This window comes from Bufo gargarizans, chromosome 6, assembly GCF_014858855.1.
Source record: "Bufo gargarizans isolate SCDJY-AF-19 chromosome 6, ASM1485885v1, whole genome shotgun sequence".
In the NCBI taxonomy this organism is placed as follows: domain Eukaryota; kingdom Metazoa; phylum Chordata; class Amphibia; order Anura; family Bufonidae; genus Bufo; species Bufo gargarizans.
In genome coordinates, this window is record NC_058085.1 from 228401917 (window position 1) to 228427007 (window position 25091).

The window sequence follows — 25091 nt, forward strand, 5'->3', positions numbered from 1 at the left end:
GGAGGGACATAGAAATCAGAGCATGGTCAGAGAACGCTATTGGGTCAATTCGAGCTCCTGACAGCATGTCTAGTTGATTATGTTGTAGGAAAAAAATAGTTCAGCCTGGAGTAAGAGTTATGGGGGGCAGAGTAAAATGTATAGTCCCTGGTTGTAGGGTGGAGCGTGCACCATGTCTCTATCAGCCTATGAGGAAGAATGATCAGCCTAAGAAGGTTCGACGGGGAGGTTAAAGTCGCCCCCAAGTTCCACAGTCTTGTCCGCAAAGTCCTCTAGGTCAGTGAGGGTTTGGTCTAGGAAATGGGCCTGTCCCGAGTTAGGGGGGAAAAAGTGTAGCTAGAGTGACAGACCTCCCCGCAAGCATACCTTTTACAAAGAGATATCGGCCTGCTCTATCAGTGCAAACCCCCTCCAGCTCCCAAGTGACGGTGTTGGAGACCAAGATAGTGACTCCCTTCATCTTGGAGTCAGGAGAAGTGCTGTGGTAGACATAAGGGAAACGGCGGTCGGCGAGATTGAATGGCATCCGAACGGAAATTAGTCTCCTGAAGAAAGGGGACGTGGGACCGCTTCTGCCAAAGAAGCTTGAGGAGGGAGGATCATTTTTCCGGGATGTTCAGGCCCTGTGTGTTAAGAGAAGTAAACAATACGTCATGCATGGTGAAGGTGGAGTTAGATAGATAACCTCCAGTGACCAGTAAATAGAGTAGTTAATAGGCTAGAGAAGAATGAAGGAGAAAAGAAGCAGAGTGGATCAAAGAAAGGAGGAGGGAGGAAGGGGAGGGTGAGTGCACGATAAGGATGAGTTACAACACGTAACAGAGGTGCTAACAAATGCGATAACGCTAACGAGCTCTGAGATGATCACTCCGGTGAAAAACACCAAAGGGATCGATAACACAGTACCATAAAGGGGGAAAGTGGAACAGCAGGCCACAAAAAAGTAAACAAGAATGTTGAAACTGAGCATCCTGTAGTCGCCTCGGTGACTTTAAGAGAACGCGAGCCCCGATTTCTGAGACCATCGGGTGGCATGACTACAGTCCAATGAGCATGGTAGACATCCGCCGGATGGGGTACGCCTAGTTCAGGCAACCGTGCAGGAGGCAATGAGCAGATAGCGGTCGTGTCCCACAGGGGCCTAGGCGAGGTTTGTATAGGCGCCAGGAACCAATAAGGCAATCCGCCAGTCTGGGCTCAGCTGCCCAGAGTGACAAAAACAAGAGTCTCCTCATGTCGTTAGTGAATAGGGGAGTGGGGAGCTCTGGACGGCGATTGACGTCGGCGATTCCTGATGTTTGCTGGCCGCTGAGGTAAGGGTAGTTGATTCCGGCGAGACATGTCTTCATGTAAGGCTGGGGTGAGGAGCAGAGGTGGAGTGGTCCAGTCAGGAACGGAGATGGGCGGTACCTCCAGAAATGTGAAGGCCTCTGGGAGGTCATCAGGCAAGCGGACTGGGAGAGATTGGCCTCTGGGTTTCCGTATGATAATGTGGAAAGGGTTACCCCAGCGGTAAGTTGCTCCTGCTTGTTTTATGGCCTCCAAAAGTGGACGGAAAAGGAGTCTGAGGCCGGCGGCTCTATCAGTCCGGGTCGTAGAAACCGCGCGATCGAATGGCTTGAGGCGACTACCGGCTGGCTCCTTGATCATTTGCCTCTAGTCATGTCCCTTAATGTGTGGGGATCTCGCTGTCTGCTGCTGGTAAGCTGATGGCGAAGCAGGAGCTCACTGTGAGGGAGTCTTCAAGTGGCCAGGTCAAAGCCACGCCTCCTTTATTTTTTTAATTATACGGAAAGGGGGGTGATTTAAACTTTAATATTTTTTTACTTTTTTTAATGTTTTGTGATGATTTTTTGGCTCATATATGAGCCTATAAATTATGTTTTTAAATTTTGGTCCATCGGGGATTTTTTAAATGCCATTTAAACTTAATTTTGCTAATTTCTTATTTTGGCAAAAGAACACAAAAATGGAGCTCATAGTACCAGAAAGTAAAAATATGCTTTATTAGGACATAATTAAAAGGTATACATAAGTAATGGAGCAAATAAATATAGTGCCATTTAAAAAGTGAAAAGGAGCAGAAAAAAGGCGCCACCCTGGGGTAGCACACTGGTCAATAGTAAATATATATGTATGGATCAAGAAAAAATACTGGGTACAATGACCGACCAATGACCCAACAGCGAGGTGAAAACCTAAATATACAGGTGAGTCGACGGTCAACAGGCAGACCCGCACGGCAATGGAAAAAGGTTTGTATGGCAAATGCAATATAAAAATAATCAACAACAAACCAGCAGTAGAGACCAGGTGTAATAGGGCACCAAAGTCAGAAATGCCATACAGGTGATAGAGGAGCAAATACTCACCTAAAAAAGATCCTATGCTAAATTACCCAGGGTGGCGCTACCCCAACGCGCGTTTCTGCGTGTGTTCTTTTGCTATTACACTCGGGAGCTTTTACCGAGTCACAAACCATGGGTGTCCTTTATGGTTACATTGGATGGGCACTGTCCTTCACCCTCCATTGGGACGCCCTGGGTATTTTTTGTTTTTCTAATTAATTTCTTATCTTGGCCTGCCATCTTGTGGCCAAAATAAGAATTGCAGCATTAACACTTTCAGCCTCATCAGCGAGGCTGAAAGTGTTTAGTGCGAGTACCGATGCCCCAATTGACCACAAGAGGCATCGGCAGGAAGCTCGAGCTTCCGGGTTTTTGTGCAGTTAGATGCGATGACCTAACTTGGTCACGGCATCTAAAGTATTTAATTACCGCGATCGGCATTATTGCCGGTCACGGTAATTAGCCGCAAGGCTCTGCTGTTTGAAACAGCAGAGATCTTCCGGCCATGGAGCCCGCATGTGCGAGCGGGCGCCATGTTTACACATTTACCATACATGTACGGAGCTGGTATCGAACGGGTTAAAAGCAATATGTCATCAGAAAATGACCTATTGTTTAAGTCACATTTTTTATGTTAAGAACTTTCTTTTTAGAATTTTCGGTACAAAGGAGCAGGCAAACGCCTCAGGTCAGCCTGGAGCTTCTGACGGTGAATTTGTCCTGTGAAGATTGAAGGATTATATACATTTTTAATTATAGATAGGGACATGGAAAATTAAAAAATAAAATTCTAAAAAATAAAATATAGGTGATTTATACTATAGGGAATTTTCTGATGACACATTCCATTTAATGTCTAGTTTCACTCGTCTGCCTATGATATTCCTCTGGCCATTTGGCATTTTTAAGATAACTTTTTCATTGAATATTTTCATTGTATTGTTCAGACTAAAGGTATGGCCAAAACTTAGAGTGGATTATAAAAGGAGTGAAAGTAACCACTAATGTTCCCATTTTTTTTTAATTCACTCCTGGTTTTGGTTTCCAAAACTGCATCTAGAAACCTAATTGTATGACCCTAAGGATTACAAAATATGAATAGCATCAATGATAAAAATAGAATTCCCATAGTCATTCATATTGTCTAACATACCTAGGTAGACACCATATGTCATAGCTGCTCCCAGACTTGCAGATAAAACACTTTTCACTGTTAGCAATCTCTTCCGTCGGTAATACCTCTTCTCTTCGGCTTCCTCATCATAATCTGCATTATCACCCAATAATTCTTCCAACTGCTGAAAAATGAAGCCACCTCATTAACATAATTATCACGTTCTGGCAGATGAATATCACTGTGCAACGAGATGGAATTTGGTCACTAAGTTGTTAGCAGTAGGCATGAAATCCCTGGGAATACTTTGGTCTAATTAGAGTTCCCACGTGGAGCAATTGGTTTAGACATGTACCACCAGTAACTGATGGCTTTCTTATTTGCTCTCTTAATAGGAACTTATAAATAATCAAACAGGTCGTGGCAGAATAATGAGATAGATAATGAGATAGATATATAAAAAGGATATTCTGATTAGAACAATTTATCCCATTAGGCCATAACTGTTTTGTGGGCCATAAACTGCAGATCCGCAAAACACAGATACCAGCTGTGCGTGTCTCGCATGTTCCCCTCGGTGTTAAAAATGCCTATTCTTGTTTGTGAAACGGAAAAGAATAAGACATGTTCTAGCTTGTTTGCGGGACAGTGAAATGGACTTATTTTTGCTTCCCTTATTGTTCGATTTGCAACAAATGTGGATTGGATGCGGACCAAAAATACGGTCCTGTGCCTTTTACATTTGAGAGGCGATAGCTGTTAGATTTCTGGGGGCCCAACTGCTGAACTCCAAACTATTTCATATGATGAATAGAGCAGCAGGTTGAGCATGCGCACTGCTGCTCTATTCAACTCTGTAATCAGCTTGCAGTCCCATAGAGAATGGGAAAGGAGTGCATGCTTTAATCTGTTGCTCCATTCATACAGGGTAGCCTCATGGTTGAAACCACATTAATCTAAGCTATCCCCTATGCATTGGATTAAAAACTTGTTGGAAAATTTAAATTCAAACGTGTAGCTCCGTAACCCGTAGGATACCAGTGCAGTATATGTACTGGGTCTGAAATCCCAGCGCCGTACAGCTATGGTGCGCTGATCGGGCGGCAAACAGTCATCTCATCCTGCAAAAAATGAGATCCTACTTAAAACAATCACCCAAAGAAAAACGTCTGTCAGAAAATGGCAACACAAAAACAAGATTTTACTCTGTTAAAAAACGCTTTTACTGCGTAAAACTAAAAAATTTGCGCTATACAAATATCACATGAGATGCCCCCTCAGGTGAATTCTGTAAAAAAAAAAATATATAAACTATGCCAAAACAGGCATTTTTTGTCACCTTGCCTCATAAACAGTATAACACTAAGTGATCAAAAAGGCTTATGTACCCCAAAATGGTATCAATCAAACCGTCAACTCATCCCGCAAAAAATGAGACCCCCCACCGAAGACAATCGCCTAAAAAAAACAAAAAAACAATAGGACTCTTAGAAAATGGCAACACAAAAACAAGATTTTATTCTGTTCAAAATGCTTTTACTGTATAAAACTTAACAAAAATAGAAATAATAGACACATTGAGTATCACCGCATCCGTAACAACCTGCTCTATAAAAATATCACATCATATGCCCCCTCTGTTTCACGGGAGCCAGGAAACCAGACCACATGCAAACGTAGGTAAAATAAAGTCATTTATTTAAAGGAACATAAATAAACATTCATCAGGGACAGCGAGGTTAGGAAGAAGCCGGTCAAGTCCAATGCAGGTAGTCGTCCAAGCCGGAGTCAGGTCCAAAGCCGGTAGTCATCCAAGCCGGGGTCAGATCCAAAGCGGGTACGTCTGCCGATGCGGAGTCGAGAGCCAGAGGAAACATCAGTCCGGCTGGATCATACACAGGAAAACACAAGGAACTCAGACTGCCAGAGATGCACCTTGGAGAACAAAATGCAAGGGCAATGAACCTGAAGCCTGAGCAGACTGATATAGTAAGGTTTTGCCACATCATCACTGTGCGACCCCAGGCAGCGATAAGTGACCATGGAAAGTATCGAGAAGGGAGGGCACCCAAATATCAGTGGAGGAAACCCAGGAGTGCTCCTCAGGACCATAACCTCTCCAGTGAAACAAGAATTGGACTCGACCTTGGAGCAGACAAGAATCCAGGATGCTGCTATTCTCATACTCCTAATGATTGCCCACAGGAATGGGACGAGGGCGAGGAGGTGAGGCAGTATAGCGATTGCAAACCAGTGGCGTCAAAAGTGACACATGGAAGATGTTAGAGATACGCATGCCAGGAGGAAGGTCAAGGGCATAGGCAACCGGTTTCACCTTACGGAGGATGCGAAAAGCTCCAACAAAACGGGGGGCCAGTTTCGGAGAAGGCACCTTGAGGTTGAGATTATGAGTCAATAACCACACCCTCTTCCCAAATCGGTACGAAGGAGCAGGCCTGGAGCTTCTGACGCGGAGCTGAAACCCGTAACGACTTTTGAATCCACACCCAAAAGGAACGGAGGGCATGAAGATGATCCTCCACAGCCGGAATGTCTTGTGGCAAGAACGACTCAGGCAACACAGAGGGCTGGTAACCAAAATTCGCTATAAACTGAGACATTTAGAGTTAGAGAGTTAATGGCAGAGTTCCTGGCAAACTCTGCCCAGGGCAGCAGATCAACCCAATTGTCATGATGGTCAGAGCTATAGCAGCGGATAAATTGCTCCAGGGCTTGGTTGGAAAGCTCAGCGGCACCATTAGACTGTGGATGGTAGACTGAGGAGAAAGAGAGGTGAACACCCACCTGAGCACAAAAGGCACGCCAGAACATAGAGACAAACTGTCTCCCGCGGTCTGAGACAATCTCCTTAGGCAAGCCGTGTAAATGGAAGACCTCTCTAGCAAACACTGAGGCCAGCTTCTGAGCGGTAGGCAGCTTCTTAAACGGAACACAGTGGCACATCTTGGAGAACCGATAGACAACCATGAGGATAATCGTGTAACCTCGGAATGCAGGAAGTTCCAGAATAAAGTCCATGGCCAGGTGAGACAGGGACACTCCCATTGGGAACAGGATGCAGTAGACCCAAGGGTAGGTGGCAGGAAGATTTGTTCTGGGCACAGACAGAACATGCAGCCACATACACGGCAACATCAGTGTGGAGAGACGGCCACCAGAACTGACGGGAAACAGCCCAGGACATCTGGTTCTTACCAGGATGACCGGCAGTCCTTGAATTGTGGTATGTGCGCAGCAGCTCGATGTGCAACCCCTCAGGCACAAAATATATCTCACCGTAATTGCATTGTACTGAGCAGCCAAGATCCGTTCCCTAAGAGGAGAGGTCAAGTTGGTGCAGATATCAGCCAGGATATGAGCGGAAGGTATGACTGGCGTCGGCACGGAGTCCTCCCTGGATAACTCAGAATATCGGCGAGACAAGGCATCAGCCTTAACATTCTTGGAGCCAGGCAAATAGGAGACCACACAGTTACAACAACACAAGAATAAGGTGAATCTAGCCTGATGGGGGGAAGCCTCTTGGCCTCCAAGAGATATGTCAGATTCTTATGGTCGGTAAGAATGAGAACCAGAACCTTCGAACAAGTATCTCCGCTCTTTTAGAGCCAGGATGATAGCCAAGAGCTCCCTGTCTCCAATCTCGTAATTGCATTCTGCTGGAGACAACTTCTTAGAGTAGAAACCACAAGGAAGCAAGGGTCCATCAGGTGTCCGACACTGCGACAGGATGGCGCTTACTCCTGTCTCAGACACATCCACCTCTAGGAAAAAGAGAATTGGAGCCAAAGCGAAAGCAGACTTGTGGCCCTCAAAAGCCTGGGAAGCGGCAGGTGTTCAATTGTGGGGATTGCTGCCCTTCTTAGTCAGATCTGAGATGGGTTTGGCCAATGCGGAAAAGTTCCTGATAAATTCCGATAATAGTTGGCAAACCCAATGAAACGCTGAATGGAACGGAGACCACTGGGGCGAGGCCATTGCAGAACCCTTCAGCAGAAATTATATAGCCCAAGAAAGCAACCTGAGACAGATGAAATTCACATTCCTCAAGCTTACAGAAAAGCCCATTCCTACGTAACTGTTGAAGCACCCGTCTGACATCCAGGTAGTGTGATTCAATGGAGTTCGATTAAACCAAGATGTCATCCAAATAGACCACCACACATTGCTGCAACATATCATGAAATACATCATTAATGAACTCCTGGAAGACAGCAGGCGCATTTCACAAGCAAAAAGGCATGACCAGATATTCATAATGACCGATTCTGGTGTTAAACGCAGTCTTCCACTCGTCACCCTCCTTGATCCTTACAAGGTTATATGCTGCCCTTAGGTAAAGCTTGGGAAAGACAGTTGCTCCCTTGAGGTGGTCGAACAATTCGGTAATCAACGGAATCGGGTATGCTTTCTTGACAGTAATGCGATTGAGACCCCTATAGTCAAAGCAAGGTCTCAACTCGCCTCCCTTTTTCTTTACGAAGTAAAAGCCAGCACCTGCTGGAGAAGTGGACTTGCGAATGTGTCCCCAGAAAAGCGCGCCCGCAACGTACTCCTCCATCGCCTTATTCTCCACAACGGAAAGAGGATAAACCCTGCCATGAGGGGGAATGGCATAAGGTTGCAGCAACAAATGTACTGTCAATAAAATAATCGCCAGCACCGGAGTCCACCCATGCTACACGTTTGAATTTAAATTTTCCAACAAGTTTTTAATCCAATGCATAGGGGATAGCTTAGATTAATGTGGTTTCAACCATGAGGCTACCCTGTATGAATGGAGCAACAGATTAAAGCATGCACTCCTTTCCCATTCTCTATGGGACTGCAAGCTGATTACAGAGTTGAATAGAGCAGCAGTGCGCATGCTCAACCTGCTGCTCTATTCCTCATATGAAATAGTTTGGAGTTCAGCAGTTGGGCCCCCAGAAATCTAACAGCTATCGCCTCTCAAATGTAAAAGGCACAGGACCGTATTTTTGGTCCGCATCCAATCCACATTTGTTGCAAATCGAACAATAAGGGAAGCAAAAATAAGTCCATTTCACTGTCCCGCAAACAAGCTAGAACATGTCCTATTCTTTTCCGTTTCACAAACAAGAATAGGCATTTTTAACACCGAGGGGAACGTGCGAGACGCGCACAGCTGGTATCTGTGTTTTGCGGATCTGCAGTTTATGGCCCACAAAACAGTTATGGCCTAATGGGATAAATTGTTCTAATCAGAATATCCTTTTTATATATCTATCTCATTATCCTGCCGCGACCTGTTTGATTATTTGGCATAATAATGTACAGCACAAACGTAGGGACGATGAGGAGGAAGGGCAACAGCGCACATCTTGTCAAATACATCCAGATACTCAAGATATTCAGGAGGCAAAACAGAATCCAAGGAGGTACAAAGTAACTTAACAGGCCCATTTATGCAAACAGCGCCACACTGTGGAGACCAAGAGAGGATCTCGGCCGACTGCCAATCAAAGATTGGATTGTGCCGCTGAAGCCAAGGGAACCCCAAAACGATGGAGTAGTACGGGGACGAAATAACCTGAAAAACGGGCAGATTCCCTGTGAACAGTCCAATTGCCTTATCAACCGGAACAGTCTCGTTGGTAACCTGCGCTGGTCGCAGAGGTCTCCCATCAATGGCCTCGATGGCCAGTGGAGTAACACAAGGCTGCAGGAGTATGGAATTTGCAGCAACAAATGTACTGTCAATAAAATAATCGCCAGCACCGGAGTCCACCAATGCTTGAGTAACTGCTGTGCCCCCTGTTCAGGAGAGGACAACTGTCATCAGCGGTTTATCTTTACGGGAAGCCAGGTATGAGGAAATTCCACCCAAGATCTGCCCCCGACAGGACCTTAGGTGTGAGCGTTTCCTGGACAGGTTCGGCATGACTTCAGGAATTGCCCACTGAGACCGCAATACAGGCACCGGCCCGCCCTCCTCCTAAAGCCCACTCAGCCTCAGAAAGGCGAGTGAATTCCAGCTGCATAGGTTCACTGCAGACGCACCATCCCTAGGAGGCATGGGAGGTGAGGGAGGAATGGGTGGGAAAGAAAACATAGGAGCCAATCTGGTAGGAGGCCTCCGCAGGCGCTTCTTAAACGAAGGACTCTCCCTGATCCTGGTATCGATCAAAATCAGGAAGGAAACAAGAGCCTCGAGCTCATCAGGGAGATCCTTAGCCGCAACCTCGTCCTTCAATGCATCAGAGAGACCATACGTGAAGGCAGCCACCAGTGCCTCATTATGCCAACCCACCTCTGCAGCCAGGGTACGGAATTCAATGGCATATTCAGCTATGGTTTGTATGCCCTTTTGAATGGACAGGAGTTGCTTTGCAGCAGAGGCAGAACAAGCAGGTACATTGAATGCCCTACAAAAAGAGGCAACAAAACTTGGGTAATCGCGTATCACAGGTTTATCGTTCTCCCGTAAGGGATTCGCCCAGGCCAAGGTCTTGTCCGAGAGCAACGAAACCAGGAAGCCCACTTTTGACCAATTAGAAAGAAACGCCTGAGGGACCATCTCATAATATATGCCCACTTGGTTTAGGAAACCACAACACTGACTCGGTTCACCCCCATAACGCTGCGGCAGGGGTATTGAACCAGTCATCCCTCTGGAAACAGGGACCTCAGCTGCAACTGCAGAAGTGGGAGTACCTGCATCGGCAGGATTCATGACCCCTACGTAATGTCACGGGAGCCAGGAAACCAGAACACATGCAAACGCAGATAAATAAAGTTGCTTATTTAAAGGAACATAAATAAACATTCATCAGGGACAGCGAGGTTAGAAAGAAGCCGGTCAAGTCAAAATGCAGGTAGTCGTCCAAACCAGAATCAGGTCCAAAGCGGGTAGTCGTCCAAGCCGGGGTCATATCCATATCTGCCGATGCGGGGTCGAGAGCCAGAGGAAACGTCAGCCAGGCCAGATCATACACAGGAACACACAAGGAGCTCAGGTTGCCAGAGATGCACCTTGGAGAACAGACGCAAGGGCAATGAACCCGAAGCCTGAGCAGACTGAGATAGTCAGGTGTTGCCACATCATCACTGTGCGACGCCCAGGCAGCAGGCAAGTGATGATGCACTCACAGATTATAAGAGACTGCAGTCTGCACATGTCCAAAATGGCGCCACCATGAGGACAAGGTAAGACCTTGACACTCTGGTGAATGCTGTAAAAAAAATAAAAATAATAATACTACGCCAAAACAGCCTTTTTTTTTTCACCTTACCTCACAAAAAGTGTAAGGCCCCTTTCACACGGGCGAGTATTCAGCGCGGGTGCAATGCGTGAGGTGAACGCATTGCACCCGCACTGAATCCCGACCAATTCATTTCTATGGGGCTGTTCACATGAGCGGTGATTTTCACGCATCACTTATGCGTTGCGTGAAAATCGCAGCATGCTCTATTTTGTGCATTTTTAACGTAACGCAGACCCCATAGAAATGAATGGGGTTGCATGAAAATCGTAAGCATCCGCAAGCAAATGCGAATGCGGTGCGATTTTCACGCACGGTTGCTAGGAGACAATCGGGATGGAGACCCGATCATTATTATTTTCCCTTATAACATGGTTATAAGGGAAAATAATAGCATTCTGAATACAGAATGCATAGTAAAATAGCGCTGGGGGAGTTAAAAAAAATTATAATAATTTAACTCACCTTAATCCACTTGATCGCGAAGCCGGCATCTCCTTCTGTCTTCATCTTAGCTGTGCGGAGGAACAGGACCTTAGGTGACGTCACTTCGGTCATCACATGATCCATCACCATGGTAAAAGATCATGTCTGCACTGCAAAAGCCATATGCCGCTCCTTCCTTTCTGAGTCCTGTCATGTGCCCCCACAGCAGTTTACCACCACATATGGGTATTGCCATATTCAGGAAAAAATGGGTAACGAATTATGGGGTGCTTTTTCTCCTGTTACCCCTTGTGAAAATGAAAAATTTGGGGCTAAAGCAACATTTTATTGGAAGAAATTAAACTTTTCATTTTCACAGCCAAGTGTTTCCAAATTCCGTAAAACACTTAGGAGGTCAAAGTGCTCAGTACACCCATTAATATATTCTTTAAGGGGTTTAGTTTCCAAAATGGTTTCAACTGTAGAGATACGTCAGGGTCTTTTGAAATACAAAATGGTGCCTAAAAACCGTTCTAGCAAAATCTGCCTCCAAAATCCATATGGCGCTCCTTTCCTGACCACTGCCACATGCCAATTGAGCAATTTACCACCACATATGGGGTGTTTTTGTAAACTGCAGAATTAGGCCTCATGCACACGACAGTGTTTTTTGTGTCCGCAAATTGTGCGTCTGTCAAAAAAAAAAAATGCATGCGGCATCCATTTTTGGGGTGAGGATCCGTTATTTTCCAGAGATCCCTTGTAATAAATGCCTATCCTTGTCCGCAAATGTAAAAAAAAGTAGGACATTCACAATTTTTTTTGCTGAAGGAAAACACGGACAACGGACACGGAACACAAATGGATGAACTATCATCATTTTTTGGCTGACCCATTGAAATGAATCCGCAAAAAAAAACAGAATGGAGGCTGAGAAAAACAACGTTGTGTGCATGAGGCCTTAGAGCAGCGGTTCTCAACCTAGGGGGTCGATCGGCCCTTTCCGGGGGGTCGTCTGAGGCTTCCTATTAGGGCTGCACGATTGTAGCGTTACATTACCCTACTTCGCACTGCTAATGACGTGAGGAGGCGTTCCTGAGTTTTGACGATCTGCGCATGCGCAAACCGACAGTTTATGGAAAATCTCAGCGGAGTTCAGCTTCACACCGGGACACTGCGCATGCACCGGCCGGAGTTAGCCGCGCTTGCGCACTGGGCCGTAATATTTCCCTACTAAGGCTCTCCTGCTCATACGCAGTGTCCCGGTGTAAAGCTGAACTCTGCTGAGATTTTCCATAAACTGTCGGTTTGCGCATGCGCAGATCGTCAAAACTCAGGAACGCCTCCTCACATCATTAGCAGTGCGACAGAAAGTCAGGAGGTAGGGAAATCTCACGAGGTAGGGTAGTATAACGCTACAAATAGGAGAGAGATTGTTTCACACAGGAGTAACATACTTTACACGCAAAGACAGTTATGTGCGCAGTTTAGGACACATGAGGGGACACATAGGGCCATGAGGGGGACCAGCATAAGATGCTATATGTCTTATGCTGGCCCCCCTCATGGCCCTATGTGTCATAGCACACATCCCCTATAACAGTGTACTCCACAGATCCACCCCATAACAGTGCCATCCACAGGTCCCCCATAGGTGTCCTCCACAGATCCCCCATAACACTGTCCTCCACAGATCCCCCATAACAGCGTCCTCCACAGATCCCCGATAACAGCGCCCTCCACAGATCCCCCATAACAGCGCCCTCCACAGATCCCCCATATCAGCACCCTCCACAGATCCCCCATAACAGCACCCTCCACAGATTCCCCCATATAACAGCATCCTCCACAGATCCCCCATATAACAGCGTCCTCCACAGATCCCCCATATAACAGCGTCCTCCACAGATCCCCCATATAACAGCGTCCTCCACAGATCCCCCACAACACAGCGTCCTCCACAGATCCTCCACAACACAGTGCCATCCACAGATCCCCCACAACACAGCGCCAATTACAGAACTACCTACCACCTTGTAATAGACTGGCATACATCCTGCATATCAGATATTTACATTACAATTCATAACAGTAGCAAAATTAGTTATGACGTAGCAAGGAAAAAAATGTAATGGTTGGGGGTCAGCACAATATGAGGAACTGTATTAAGGGGTTACGGCTTTAGAAAGGTTGAGAACCACTGCCTTAGAGTAATGTATATTGAGGTTTATTTTGCTGTTAACCCTTGCTGTGTTGCAAGAAAAAAATAATCGATTAACAAAAAAAATCTACCAAAACAGTGAAATTTTGAAATTTCACCTCCATTTTCCTTTAATTCTTGTGGAACACCTCAAGGGTTAATAAAGTTTGTAACATCAGTTTTGAATTATTTGAGGGGTGTAGTTTCTAAAATTGGGTAATTTATGGGTGGTTTCCATTATGTAAGCCCCTCAAAATCATTTTATAATTGAATTGGTGCTTAAAAAATTATTTTGGAAGTTTTGTTGAAAATTAAAAAAATTGCTTCTAAAATTCGAAGCCTTCTAACATCCTAAAAAAAAAATTTTACAAAATTATGCCAACATAATGCAGACATTTGCGGAATGTTGATTGCTAATTATTTTATGAGGTATTGATATCTGTCTTAAAAGGAGAGAAATTAAAATTTAGAAGATTGTGAATTTTTTTCAATTTTTTTATGAATTTTTGATTATTTTATAAATAAAGTGTAATATATTGACTCAAATTTATTACTGTCATGAAGTACAATGTGTCACTAGAAAACAATCTCAGAATGGCTTGGATAAGTAAAAGTGTTCCAAAGTTATTAACATATAAAGTGACACATGTCAGATTTGCAAAAATCAGCCTGGGATTTAAGGTGAAAAGTGGCTCGGTACTGAAAGGGTTAAATTCTTATTAGATACCTGATATAAATAAACATACAATGTACAGACGAGCGTACCTTTTGAGATTTGGTTTGGTACCGATTCAGCAAGTTTAGTTCGTACTCGAATTGATTAGTTCCGAACCAAAGTGACTTCGATTTCTCATAGGACTAAGAATTTTTAGGAAAACATGTTATCTCTCTTTATTTATTTTATGAGTTTTTGCTTTTTCTCTCCCCCCTCCCTAAGTTCTTAAATGCAATGACAGAAATAGTAAATAATAGTCCCCAACAGCTAAAGGTGGATAGCAAGATGCGTTAGATATTCTTCCACCATTGTCCTCTGCTGCATGAGCGTCAGCATCTGTTCCAAGTTAAAGATGACTGGTATGAGATCGCTCATGCCTCAGTTTTCCTTAAATTTTGTGTCCTCTTCGAAGGGTCTCAGCATCTGACAGGCATCTCAGATGAGCTGCCACTGTCGGGCCTCAAAACTAAATATGCTAACTGCTGAGGCGGTCTGGTGCATGACAAAATCATTCACGGCTTTCTGCTGCTCGTACAGACGCTCTAGCATATCCAATGTTGAATTGCAGCAAGTTGGAACATTGTAGATTAAAGAGGCTCTGTCAGCATGATTAACCTTATTAAACCAGGCATACTGAATGGTAGGGCTCATCATGCTGATTAAAAGATAATTTTCCTTTTTATGCTAAACATCTGCAGAGATATCTGTGTTTTTATTCATATGCAAATGGGAAAATGTTGGAGCACCAGGAAGCAGGGATTAATCATTGGAGCACTACTTTTGTCATATCTCCTGCGCTCTGCCCTTTCCTTTGATTGGCAGGGCTAGACATCAGTATGTACATATCATTTACACTACTTTTTTTTATAGCCTTAGCACATTGAAAAATGTGGATTTCTATGCTTAAAAACCTAATATACATATTACTTGTTTATTCACAATATATAATTATAAAGAAACCAGTACTGTGTATTAGTATAGAAAAAACACTGTCATCAACATGGTAAGTGGTCAGCCTTGCATTTAGAGATCCAGGTTCAAATCTTAGGAGAGAATTTCACATTCTTTTCTTCATATATTTTTTACTCCCTCATTTAACTCATAAAAAATGTCTATAGCGTTACAATATTGAGAAAAAAGTTGTTATGCTTAGAAAGCTAATACATATTACTGGTTTCATTATAATTATTAGAGATGAGCAAATTCACCATGCAGGGTGTTAAACCAGCTACTGTATATCCCAGCATGCAGGGAGAGAGTATCTTGGTGTACATCACTGTGCATTGCAGCAACATGCATAGCAGGTCCTTTCTGGTAGTGAAACCATTACTGTGCGTCAGTATGACAGGCAGGTGACAGACATCACTATTAAGCTCAGTTCACACTTCACTTACTTTGTCAGTTATGGGTCAAAAACACAGAACATGTGCAGATCTTTTCATGATACCTTACCTTATCTGGCTCCTGATTTTGGCTTACCATACAGTAACTGTTGGAATTAATTGACCAAATAACTGAAGTGTGACTTCAGCTTTACAGGTCAATGTTAGCATAAGGTATAATGTACTTATCCGTGGAGTGACCCAAGATTCTACTATAGAGTGAAAGAGCTGTCTAATTTCACACCGTCTGCTGATTCCACATAGATTGCTAGATAACTTGTTCTGTTAGCCAATGATACAAGTAGTGGTCCCATGACAGAGTGGGGAGGGTGTCAGCAGTAAGTTAGTGTTGACATCACTGTTTATTTTTCCCTTCTATTGATTCATCAGAAAAACAACCCAAAAACCAAATCCTGTATTTTGAGCATCCGCCTTCACATGGTCAGTGTTTGATCAGTATTAGTTAGGCAAAAACAGGAGTGAGTCCAAAACAGAGATGCTATGCTTTTGGCTTCCAAATCCTGATGCAAAATACTGACGGTGTGATAGAGGCCTCATGCACAATTTGCTTGAGTTGTGGACTTTTGCATCCAAAAATCGCTTTTATTCAGATGGAAAAGAAGTCCTGCATGCAGTTCTTTCATGGCCTCTATTACACAGTCAGTATTTTGTCAGTTTTTTGCATCAGTATTTGATCAGTATTGGTAAGGTAAAAACAGAAGTGTGTCCAAAACATCCTGCTTTTGGCTGCTTTTGGCTTCCCAATCATGACCAAACCCTGATGCAAAATACTGACTGTGTGATCGAGGCCTTAAAGATGCTCCAAAGACAGGATCCATTGTATTTTTCATTTTTCGATTCTTCTAACAGATCAGAAGGGTAAAATAAATGGCGATGTCCACAAGCCCAAACAAGGACACTAGTGGTCCCGTAACAGAGTGGTGAGGGTCAATCAGCAAGAGGAGCTAACATAGTGGCCCAGTCACAGAGTGGGGAGGGTGGCAAGTTAATCTCTCTACATTTTGTGTTGAAAGGTAACTATGACCCCCATCACACTAACCACCCACAGTACTGACCGGGCAGGAAAGCTTGTCCAGTTGTGGCCACAATTCAAGTTTAGCTGCCCAGTAGTCCAGGGATTCTTGGATCTGGGTTGACAGGGTACTTTCACGCACACTCCCGTGACAGGTGCCAGGAGATCAGAGAGATTTGCAACACGTGGGTTAATCTGACTAGTGATGAGCGGCAGGGGCTATATTCGAATTTCCGATATTTCACAAATATTTTTTAGAGTATTCGTCATATTCGCAAATTTTGAGAATTAGAGATTTTATTGAATACGAAAAATCAGCAATGTAAAAATCACGCAATGCGAATTTGTAAAGCGAAATACAGGCATGGGTCAATTTGGCTACATTTTTCAAGCTGGTATAAGTTTCCTGATACTGGAGAAAACGGTTGGCACGGCAGAACATTAGAATAGCTTTATATGCAGATAGAGTCAAGTGCTCCAATATATTCGCGATTGCGCTAATTGGCAGTGATTAGAATATTATTTTGCACTACGTGCAACTTCACATTTTAGCAGGTCTGACTACAGATTACTGACTGATGCACTAAGTATTGTTGTGAACTTGACATTTCTTCCTTCTCATTGGCCCACAAGCAAGAAGCAGAGCGGAATCGTGTTCAGATGTAAAAAAAAAGTCAAATATTCAATATAACGAATATATAGAACTATATTCTAAATATTCGAGAACTCTCGAAGTGGCGATATTTCTGATAAAAATTAGCTATTTGAATATTCGTGCTCAACACCAAATCTGACTTGTTCCTTGTGGATCATTTGTGTCTGTGTTGTTTTGGCAATGACCACACCTCTTGCAGGTGTTGTTGTTTTGGTCATTTAACTTCCCCTATTTATTACTGCTTACCCCTTCTGGGGTGTGGTTTATAGCTTCAGTTTCTGGACTCCGGCCTGCTGGTTGTTGGATCTCGGTTGAGCTCCTGGCGCTTGCTCCATGTGAAGTTAAGTGTCGTCTTCCCTATTTGTATTTTGTTTGCTGTATTTCCCTGTCTTTTGGATCTAGACCTGAGGGAGACTCCTGTTCATCCTTCTGGTGGAGGAATATGTTATCTCAAGTCCTGTCACTATACCAGGGCCCTACAGGGTGTGTTAGGGCTCTAGGTTCCTGTGTATTAACTTTCCTACCATCAAGGTTAGTTCATACTGATAGGTAGTCAGGACTTGGATTAGGGTTGTTCTAGGAGATGACCTTCTCCTTTATGCTAGTTTCCAGGCCTAGTTTCTGCCCCTTTTCCTCCTGTGCTCGGTGTGGAGTTTCCCACCAACAACGCATCTGTGACATTATAAACTGCTGAATAACCGTCATTTTGTTTGTCTGTATCAGTTCAGACATGGATGCTATCGCTGCACTGGCCAGACAGCTGCAGGGGCTGTCTCTGGAGGTAGCTGACCTCCGCACGACCATCTTAAGATTCAGAGATGACAGGCGGCTGATCCTAGTATTGGTTACCAGGCCTGTCTTGAACCTAAAGTTGCCCCCCCCCGGATAGATTCTCGGGGGGAAGTGATAATTTCATTTGGTTCAGGGAAGCGTGCAAATTGTATTTTAAGCTACGTCCATACTCATCTGGGGATGAGAGTCAGAGAGTGGGTGTGATTATTTTGTTGCTTAAAGGGGACACCCAGTCTTGGGCTTTTTCTCTGCTGACCGGATGACAGTTCCTCTGATCGCTGGATTATTTTTCAGAGCTCTAGGTCTCATCTATGATTACCTGGATCGGACCTCCCTGGCCGAGACCAAGTTACGCAGCCTGCGTCAGGGAGAGCATTCTGTGGAGATCTATTGCTCTGAGTTTAGGAGGTGGGCTACGGATACTTAGTGGAATGATCCGGCTCTCAATAGTCAGGGATTATCTGAGAGGCTGAAGGAAGTGTCTTCCTCTGACACTTTGGGTGAAGCTACTCCTGGGTTTGGGTTGGGAGACGAACCCATGCAGTTAGGGGGAGCTACCCCTGGATCCACTGGTAATAGGAAGGGAGTGGTTTTTTTTCTGCGGAAAAAAGGGACATTTTATCAATCTATGTCCAGACATGCAACCGCAAAAAGAGAGAAAAAAGACATTTAATTCTCATTTGACTCTTTGTGGAGTGAGAGGATTGGGGTGATTATTTCATTGACAATTGTCTGAATACATATTTTTCTGTTGTAACTACCAAGAATTTACCCTCTTTTATATCTGAGTTTGCCGACGTGTTTTCTGAGAGTGGATGCCAGGATTTACCTCCACATCGGGAATATGATTGTCCTATTAATCTTATTCTCGGAGCTAAGTTGCCTAAATCTAGGTTGTATAACCTTTCTGAAACTGAAAGACAGGCCATGAGAGAGTATATTACCGAGAGTTTGGCCAAAGGACATATAAGACCTTCCAATTCTCCAGTGGCAGCAGGGTTCTTTTTTGTTGAAAAGATAGATGGAGGTCTTCGGCCATGTTTGGATTTCCGTGAACTTAATCGGATTACTGTCCGTGATCCCTAACATCTTCCTTTGATTCCCGATTTGTTTAACCAGATGATTGCCACTAAGGTGTTCTCCAAGTTGGACCTAAGTGGGGCATACAGACGTGGACAAAATTGTTGGTACCCTTTGGTCAATGAAAGAAAAAGTCACAATGGTCACAGAAATAACTTTAATCTGACAAAAGTAATAATAAATTAAAATTCTATAAATGTTAACCAATGAAAGTCAGACATTGTTTTTCAACCATGCTTCAACAGAATTATGTAAAAAAATAAACTCATGAAACAGGCATGGACAAAAATGATGGTACCCCTAGAAAACACAGAACATAATGTGACCAAAGGGACATGTTAATTCAAGGTGTGTCCACTAATTAGCATCACAGGTGTCTACAACCTTGTAATCAGCCATTGGGCCTATATATATGGCTCCAGGTAATCACTGTGTTGTTTGGTGATATGGTGTGTACCACACTCGACATGGACCAGAGGAAGCAAAGGAAAGAGCTGTCTCAAGAGATCAGAAAGAAAATTATAGACAAGCATGTTAAAGGTAAAGGCTATAAGACCATCTCCAAGCAACTAGATGTTCCTGTGAGTACAGTTGCACATATTATTCATAAGTTTAAGATCCATGGGACTGTAGCCAACCTCCCTGGACGTGGCCGCAGGAGGAAAATTGATGACAAATCTAAGAGACGGATAATCCGAATGGTAACAAAAGAGCCTAGAAAGACTTCTAAAGAGATTCAAGGTGAACTTCATGCTCAAGGAACATCAGTGTCAGATCGCACCATCCGTCGTTGTTTGAGCCAAAGTGGACTACATGGGAGACGACCAAGGAGGACACCATTGTTGAAAACGAATCATAAAAAAGCAAGACTGGAATATGCCAAACTACATGTTGACAAGCCACAAAGCTTCTGGGAGAATGTCCTGTGGACAGATGAGACAAAAATCGAAGTTTTTGCCAAGGCACATCAGCTGTATGTTCACAGACGAAAAAATGAAGCATATCAAGAAAAGAACACTGTCCCTACTGTGAAACATGGAGGAGGCTCTGTTATGTTCTGGGGCTGCTTTGCTGCGTCTGGCACAGGGTGTCTTGAATCTGTGCAGGGTACAATGAAATCTCAAGACTATCAAGGAATTCTAGAGAGAAATGTACTAGCCAGTGTCAGAAAGCTTGGTCTCAGTCGCAGGTCATGGGTCTTGCAACAGGACAATGACCCAAAACACACCGCTAAAAACACCCAAGAATGGCTAAGAGGAAAAAATTGGACTATTCTAAAGTGGCCTTCTATGAGCCCTGACCTCAATCCTATTGAGCATCTTTGGAAGGAGCTGAAACATGCAGTCTGGAAAAGGCACCCTTCAAACCGGACACAACTGGAGCAGTTTGCTCATGAGGAGTGGGCCAAAATACCTGCTGAGAGGTGCAGATGTCTCATTGACAGTTACAGGAAGCGTTTGATTGCAGTGATTGCCTCAAAAGGTTGCGCAACAAAATATTAAGTTAGGGGTACCATCATTTTTGTCCATGCCTGTTTCATGAGTTTATTTTTTTACATAATTCTGTTGAAGCATGGTTGAAAAACAATGTCTGACTTTCATTGGTTAACATTTATAGAATTTTAATTTATTATTACTTTTGTCAGATTAAAGTTATTTCTGTGACCATTGTGACTTTTTCTTTCATTGACCAAAGGGTACCAACAATTTTGTCCACGTCTGTATAATCTGGTTAGGCTCAAGGAAGGGGATGAATAAAGACGGCTTTCAATACTCCTGAGGGGCACTTTGAGAACCTGGTCATGCCTTTCGGGTTGACCAATGCTCCTGCGAGACACCATGTGAGACAGGTGTTACAGATCCTAAGGGACAAAAAATTGTACGCAAAATTAGAAAAAATGGGTTTTTGCTGTACACGAGGTGCAGTTTTTGGGCTACCTGCTGTCATCTTCGGGTTTTCAAATGGATCCGGAGAAAGTTTGTGCTGTATTGGACTGGGATCGACCCGAAAATCTAAAGGGTCTTATGCGGTTTTTAAGGTTCACCAACTATTACCGAACATGTATTCAGAATTATTCGACAATAAATAACTAACATGACTAAGAAAGGAACGGATGTTTCAGTGTGGTCTGTTTCAGCGTTGTGAGCCTTTTCTGCGATTAAAGAATGCTTCTCTTCTACCCCTATATTGGTGCAGCCGGATATATCACAAACTTTAATTGTGGATGTGGACGCGTCCGAGGTGGGGGTCGGAGCAATTTTATAGCAAGGCCCGTTACCTGTTAAATGGCGACCATGTGCTTTTTTTTCTCTAATAAACTCTCTCCCGCTGAGAGAAATTATGATGTGGGTAACAGAGAGTTACTGGCCATTAAGTTGGCATTTGAGGAGTGGCATCATTGGTTGGAAGGGGCGATTCATCCGATCACAGTGTTCACTGATCACAAAAATCTGGCCAAATGACTCAAACCGAGACAAGCCAGATGGTCATTGTTTTTCACCAGATCCAATTTCACTGTCACCTATCGTCCTGGGGTGAAGAACATTTTTCGTCACCATTGTCATTAATATGGCAAAAAATTCAAAATAATTTGAAGAATATGGGCAACAAGTATAAACGTGTGGCTGACAAGAAATGTATGAATAGTGGGAAATTCTGTGTGGCTGTCCACAAGAAACATTAAGTTGAAAGTACCTTCTTGGAAGTTAGGTCCAAGATTTATTGGTCCATATAAGATCACTGCCATCATTAATCCTGTAGTTTTTCATCTTGAACTTCTCCAGGCCCTAAAAATGTATAGTGTGTTTCACAAATCTTTGTTGAAGAGATATGTTTAACCTTTGGAGCCGTCTTTCTTGCCACCCACTCCTGTAATGGTGGACGGTAGTTTGGAATTTCAGATCGCCAAGATAGTCGACTCTCGAGTTCTCCGTAGATGTATTCGGTACCTTGCCCACTAGAAGGGTTATGGACCAGAAGAGAGGATGTGGGTACCAGCATCCGACTGAATGCCAGTCGCTTGGTGAAAGCCTTTCACAAGTTTTACCCGGATAAGGTTGGTCCCGGGTGCCCGGAAGTCATCCGTACAAGGAGGGGGGGGGGGGGGGGTACTTTCACAGACACTCCCGTGACAGGCGCCAGTAGATCAGAGAGATTGGCAACACATGGGTTAATATGACTTGTTCCTTGTGAAAAAGCCAGAGAGCGAAACGGTCGTCGGGTTTTCTCCCCCTATCCAGGTTGGTCATTTCATTGCTATGTACTTTTTTATGCCTTCGCTGTTTGTGTGATCACTGGTGCCCCTGCTGTGCTGCACTTTCTCCATGCTCCAGTGTCTCCTCAGTCTTCCAGTGTGGTATTCCATCTGGGATGTTACTACATTGTTACTGAGGTGACTCCTCTTTTTGGAGCAGGTTCACATATTTTTTATGCTGACAGATAGTTTCTCTGACGCATCCAGTATTTCTCTGGTGTGTTTTATCATCATTTTCTGCAGTAGCTTTGCGGGGGTCCCTGGTATATCACCTTGACAGGGTCAATTTGTTACAAGCATGTATGGATATACATACTGGTCTTAGGGGGTACTGTTCATCCACACTTGTCTGCATTTTCTTCAGAGTTTTAATATGTATTGTATTTTTTGCTTATATGTTTACTAAAATATTTTGTATGAACATCACCGCTGGCGTGCTGTGCATTTATAGGAGTTTATGACTTGTTCCTTGTGGATCGTTTGTATCTGTGTTGTTTTGGCAATAACCACACCTCTTGCAGGTGTTGTTTTGGTCATTTAACTTCACCTATTTATTACTGCTTACCCCTTCTGGGGATGCGGTTTATAGCTACAGTTTCTGTACTCTGGCCTGCTGGTTGTTGGATCTCGGTTGAGCTCTTGGCGCTGCCTTTGCTCCACGTAAAGTTAAGTGTCATCTTCCCAATTTGTATTTTGTTTGTTGTATTTACCTGTCTTTTGGATCTTGGCCTGAGGGAGACTCCTGTTCATCCTTCTGGTGGAGGAATAGGTTGTCTCACTATACCAGGGCCCTACAAGGTGTGTTAGGGCTCTAGGTTCCTGTGTATGAACTTTCCTACCATTGAGGTCAGTTCATACTGATAGGTAGTCAGGACTTGGATTAGGGTTGTTCTTGGAGGTGGCCTTCTCCTTTACCCTAGTTTCCAGGCCTAGTTCCTGTCCCCTTTCCTCCTGTGCTCGTTGTGGAATTCCCCACCCACACTGCATCGGTAACAGGTACACTCCAAGTATGCTACCATGTTCAATGTCATGCTTCTGCTGGTTGTTTTTTTCAGTTGACGGGTGAAGAAACATGCTCATCAGAGACTCGGGACTCAAGTTACTGCTGACTGAGCTTGTGCTGCTCCTGCCCCACATTCCCCCTCCAGCAGCCATGTCCACGTTTGGGTGTAGGAGGGAAACACCACAACGGACATAGGAGGGTAAGGGAATAAGGCCTAGAAACTAGGGAGAGGAGATGGACACCTCCTAGTAAAACCCTAAGTCCTGACTAACTACCAGTATGAACAGACCCCAGAAGTAGGCAAGTTCATACACAGTATGCCTTTTGTCTTAACTCACCCTATAGGACCCTGGTACTAATGTCTAATGTGAGTTTATCATCTCCCTCAACAAGTGTAAAAAAGGCCTCCATTTTGGCCCAGTAGCAAGGGTCTAACATAATGGAGAGCCAGTAGTCATCCCTCTGCCGAATGGTGATAACATGGTTGTCACTACGCAAGCAATTCATCATGCATCTGGCCATTTGTGCAAGGGAATCGGAGGCATTCCTTGCCTCTATATCCACTGCATACTGCAACATTCTGTCAGGGTCATCTGCCTGGTCTTCCGCATAATCCTTCAGCTCCTTATGCTCCTCCTGCTCCTCTCCTGTCACTTGTGCAGATAAACCACCAATTTCTCTATGCATTTCCTGTGCATTAATGTCCTCCTTGTCTGCCAGTTCAGCCTCCTCAGGGCTCAGGTGGCTAAGAGATGTAGGTGCCACGACTCCTGTCCCCTGGCCAGCCTGATATAACAGCATCTGCTCCAGAATGTAAAGGCATGGAAGAACATCATTCATCCCGTAGTCCAGGCGACTGACAAATAAAGTAGCCTCCTCAAAGGGCCTGAGAAAACTGCAGTTGTCACGCATGAGCTGCTGGCTAACATTGATGTTACACAGCGAAGTACCTCTGTCCGCATGCAACATCACGAAATTGTTCACAGCCTTCCTCGGCTCATATAGTCGGTCCAACATGTCGATGGTGGAGTGCCAACATGTGGAAAAGTCGCATATCAAGCAATATTGAGGAACACGATTCTGCCTTTGCAGCTCAAGGAGGGTGTATTTTGCCCAGTAAGAGTGGCTGAAGTTCATGCACAGTTTCCTGGCTATTTTTAAGATGTCTTGGAGTTGGGTTACAACCAGATTAAAGATGTGCACCATGCAGGGTGCATGGGTCACCCCTTATTATCCTTAACCATGGTTCCAATCTTTAGTTGGTGAGGAGACAGCCAGGATTTGATTTCTTGTTTGATGACGCAGAGCAGCTCTCTTTCCTGATGTGACTCAGTTTGCCCACTGTAACGGATCTCCTAGCACCCCGACTGGGTACCTCCGTTGATGGATGCTCCTAGTGCTTCCTGAGGGCTCCAAGCACTCCGCACGACACCGTAACCACCACAGGAAGAAGAACAGCTCTTACAAGAGCTAGGAGTTTTAGCCAGGGTAGTATACAGCGTATAGCAATCCCCACACAAATGAGACAAGGCTCTATGTTGAATGTAAAACAGGAACTCTTTATTGACCACCCAAACATTGTCTTTTATACACATTTTACACCAAGGTTAACACCCCAGTGGACCTGGTTGGGAACTGAGGACATAACATAGCAGACAATCATTTAGTTTTACAGTTTAAACACAAAACTCCCTTCCCTCTGTCTGTAACGCAATCAACAAAATACAATGGGCATTGTCTTTGATGCAATCAACAAAATACAATTACCAAAACACATTGGGCTCTGCCTGTGATACAATTGCCAAACATAATAGGCTACGTTAATCACTCACAGGCAGAAAACACA

At 44.1% G+C, this 25091-nt stretch overlaps 1 protein-coding gene across 2 annotated transcripts in view; it reads right to left on the reverse strand.

Moving 5' to 3' along the window:
• Window positions 1-25091, reverse strand: part of UNC93B1 (unc-93 homolog B1, TLR signaling regulator) — a 201802-nt gene that overhangs the window by 106659 nt on the left and 70052 nt on the right. Inside the window, exon 3 of one of the 2 annotated variants that reach the window (XM_044296694.1) lies at window positions 3502-3646. The exons of the other annotated variant lie outside the window; for it this stretch is intronic. Coding sequence (XP_044152629.1) covers window positions 3502-3646 — 145 coding nt within the window. The remainder of the gene's footprint in view (window positions 1-3501; window positions 3647-25091) is intronic. 2 annotated transcript variants of the gene reach the window in all.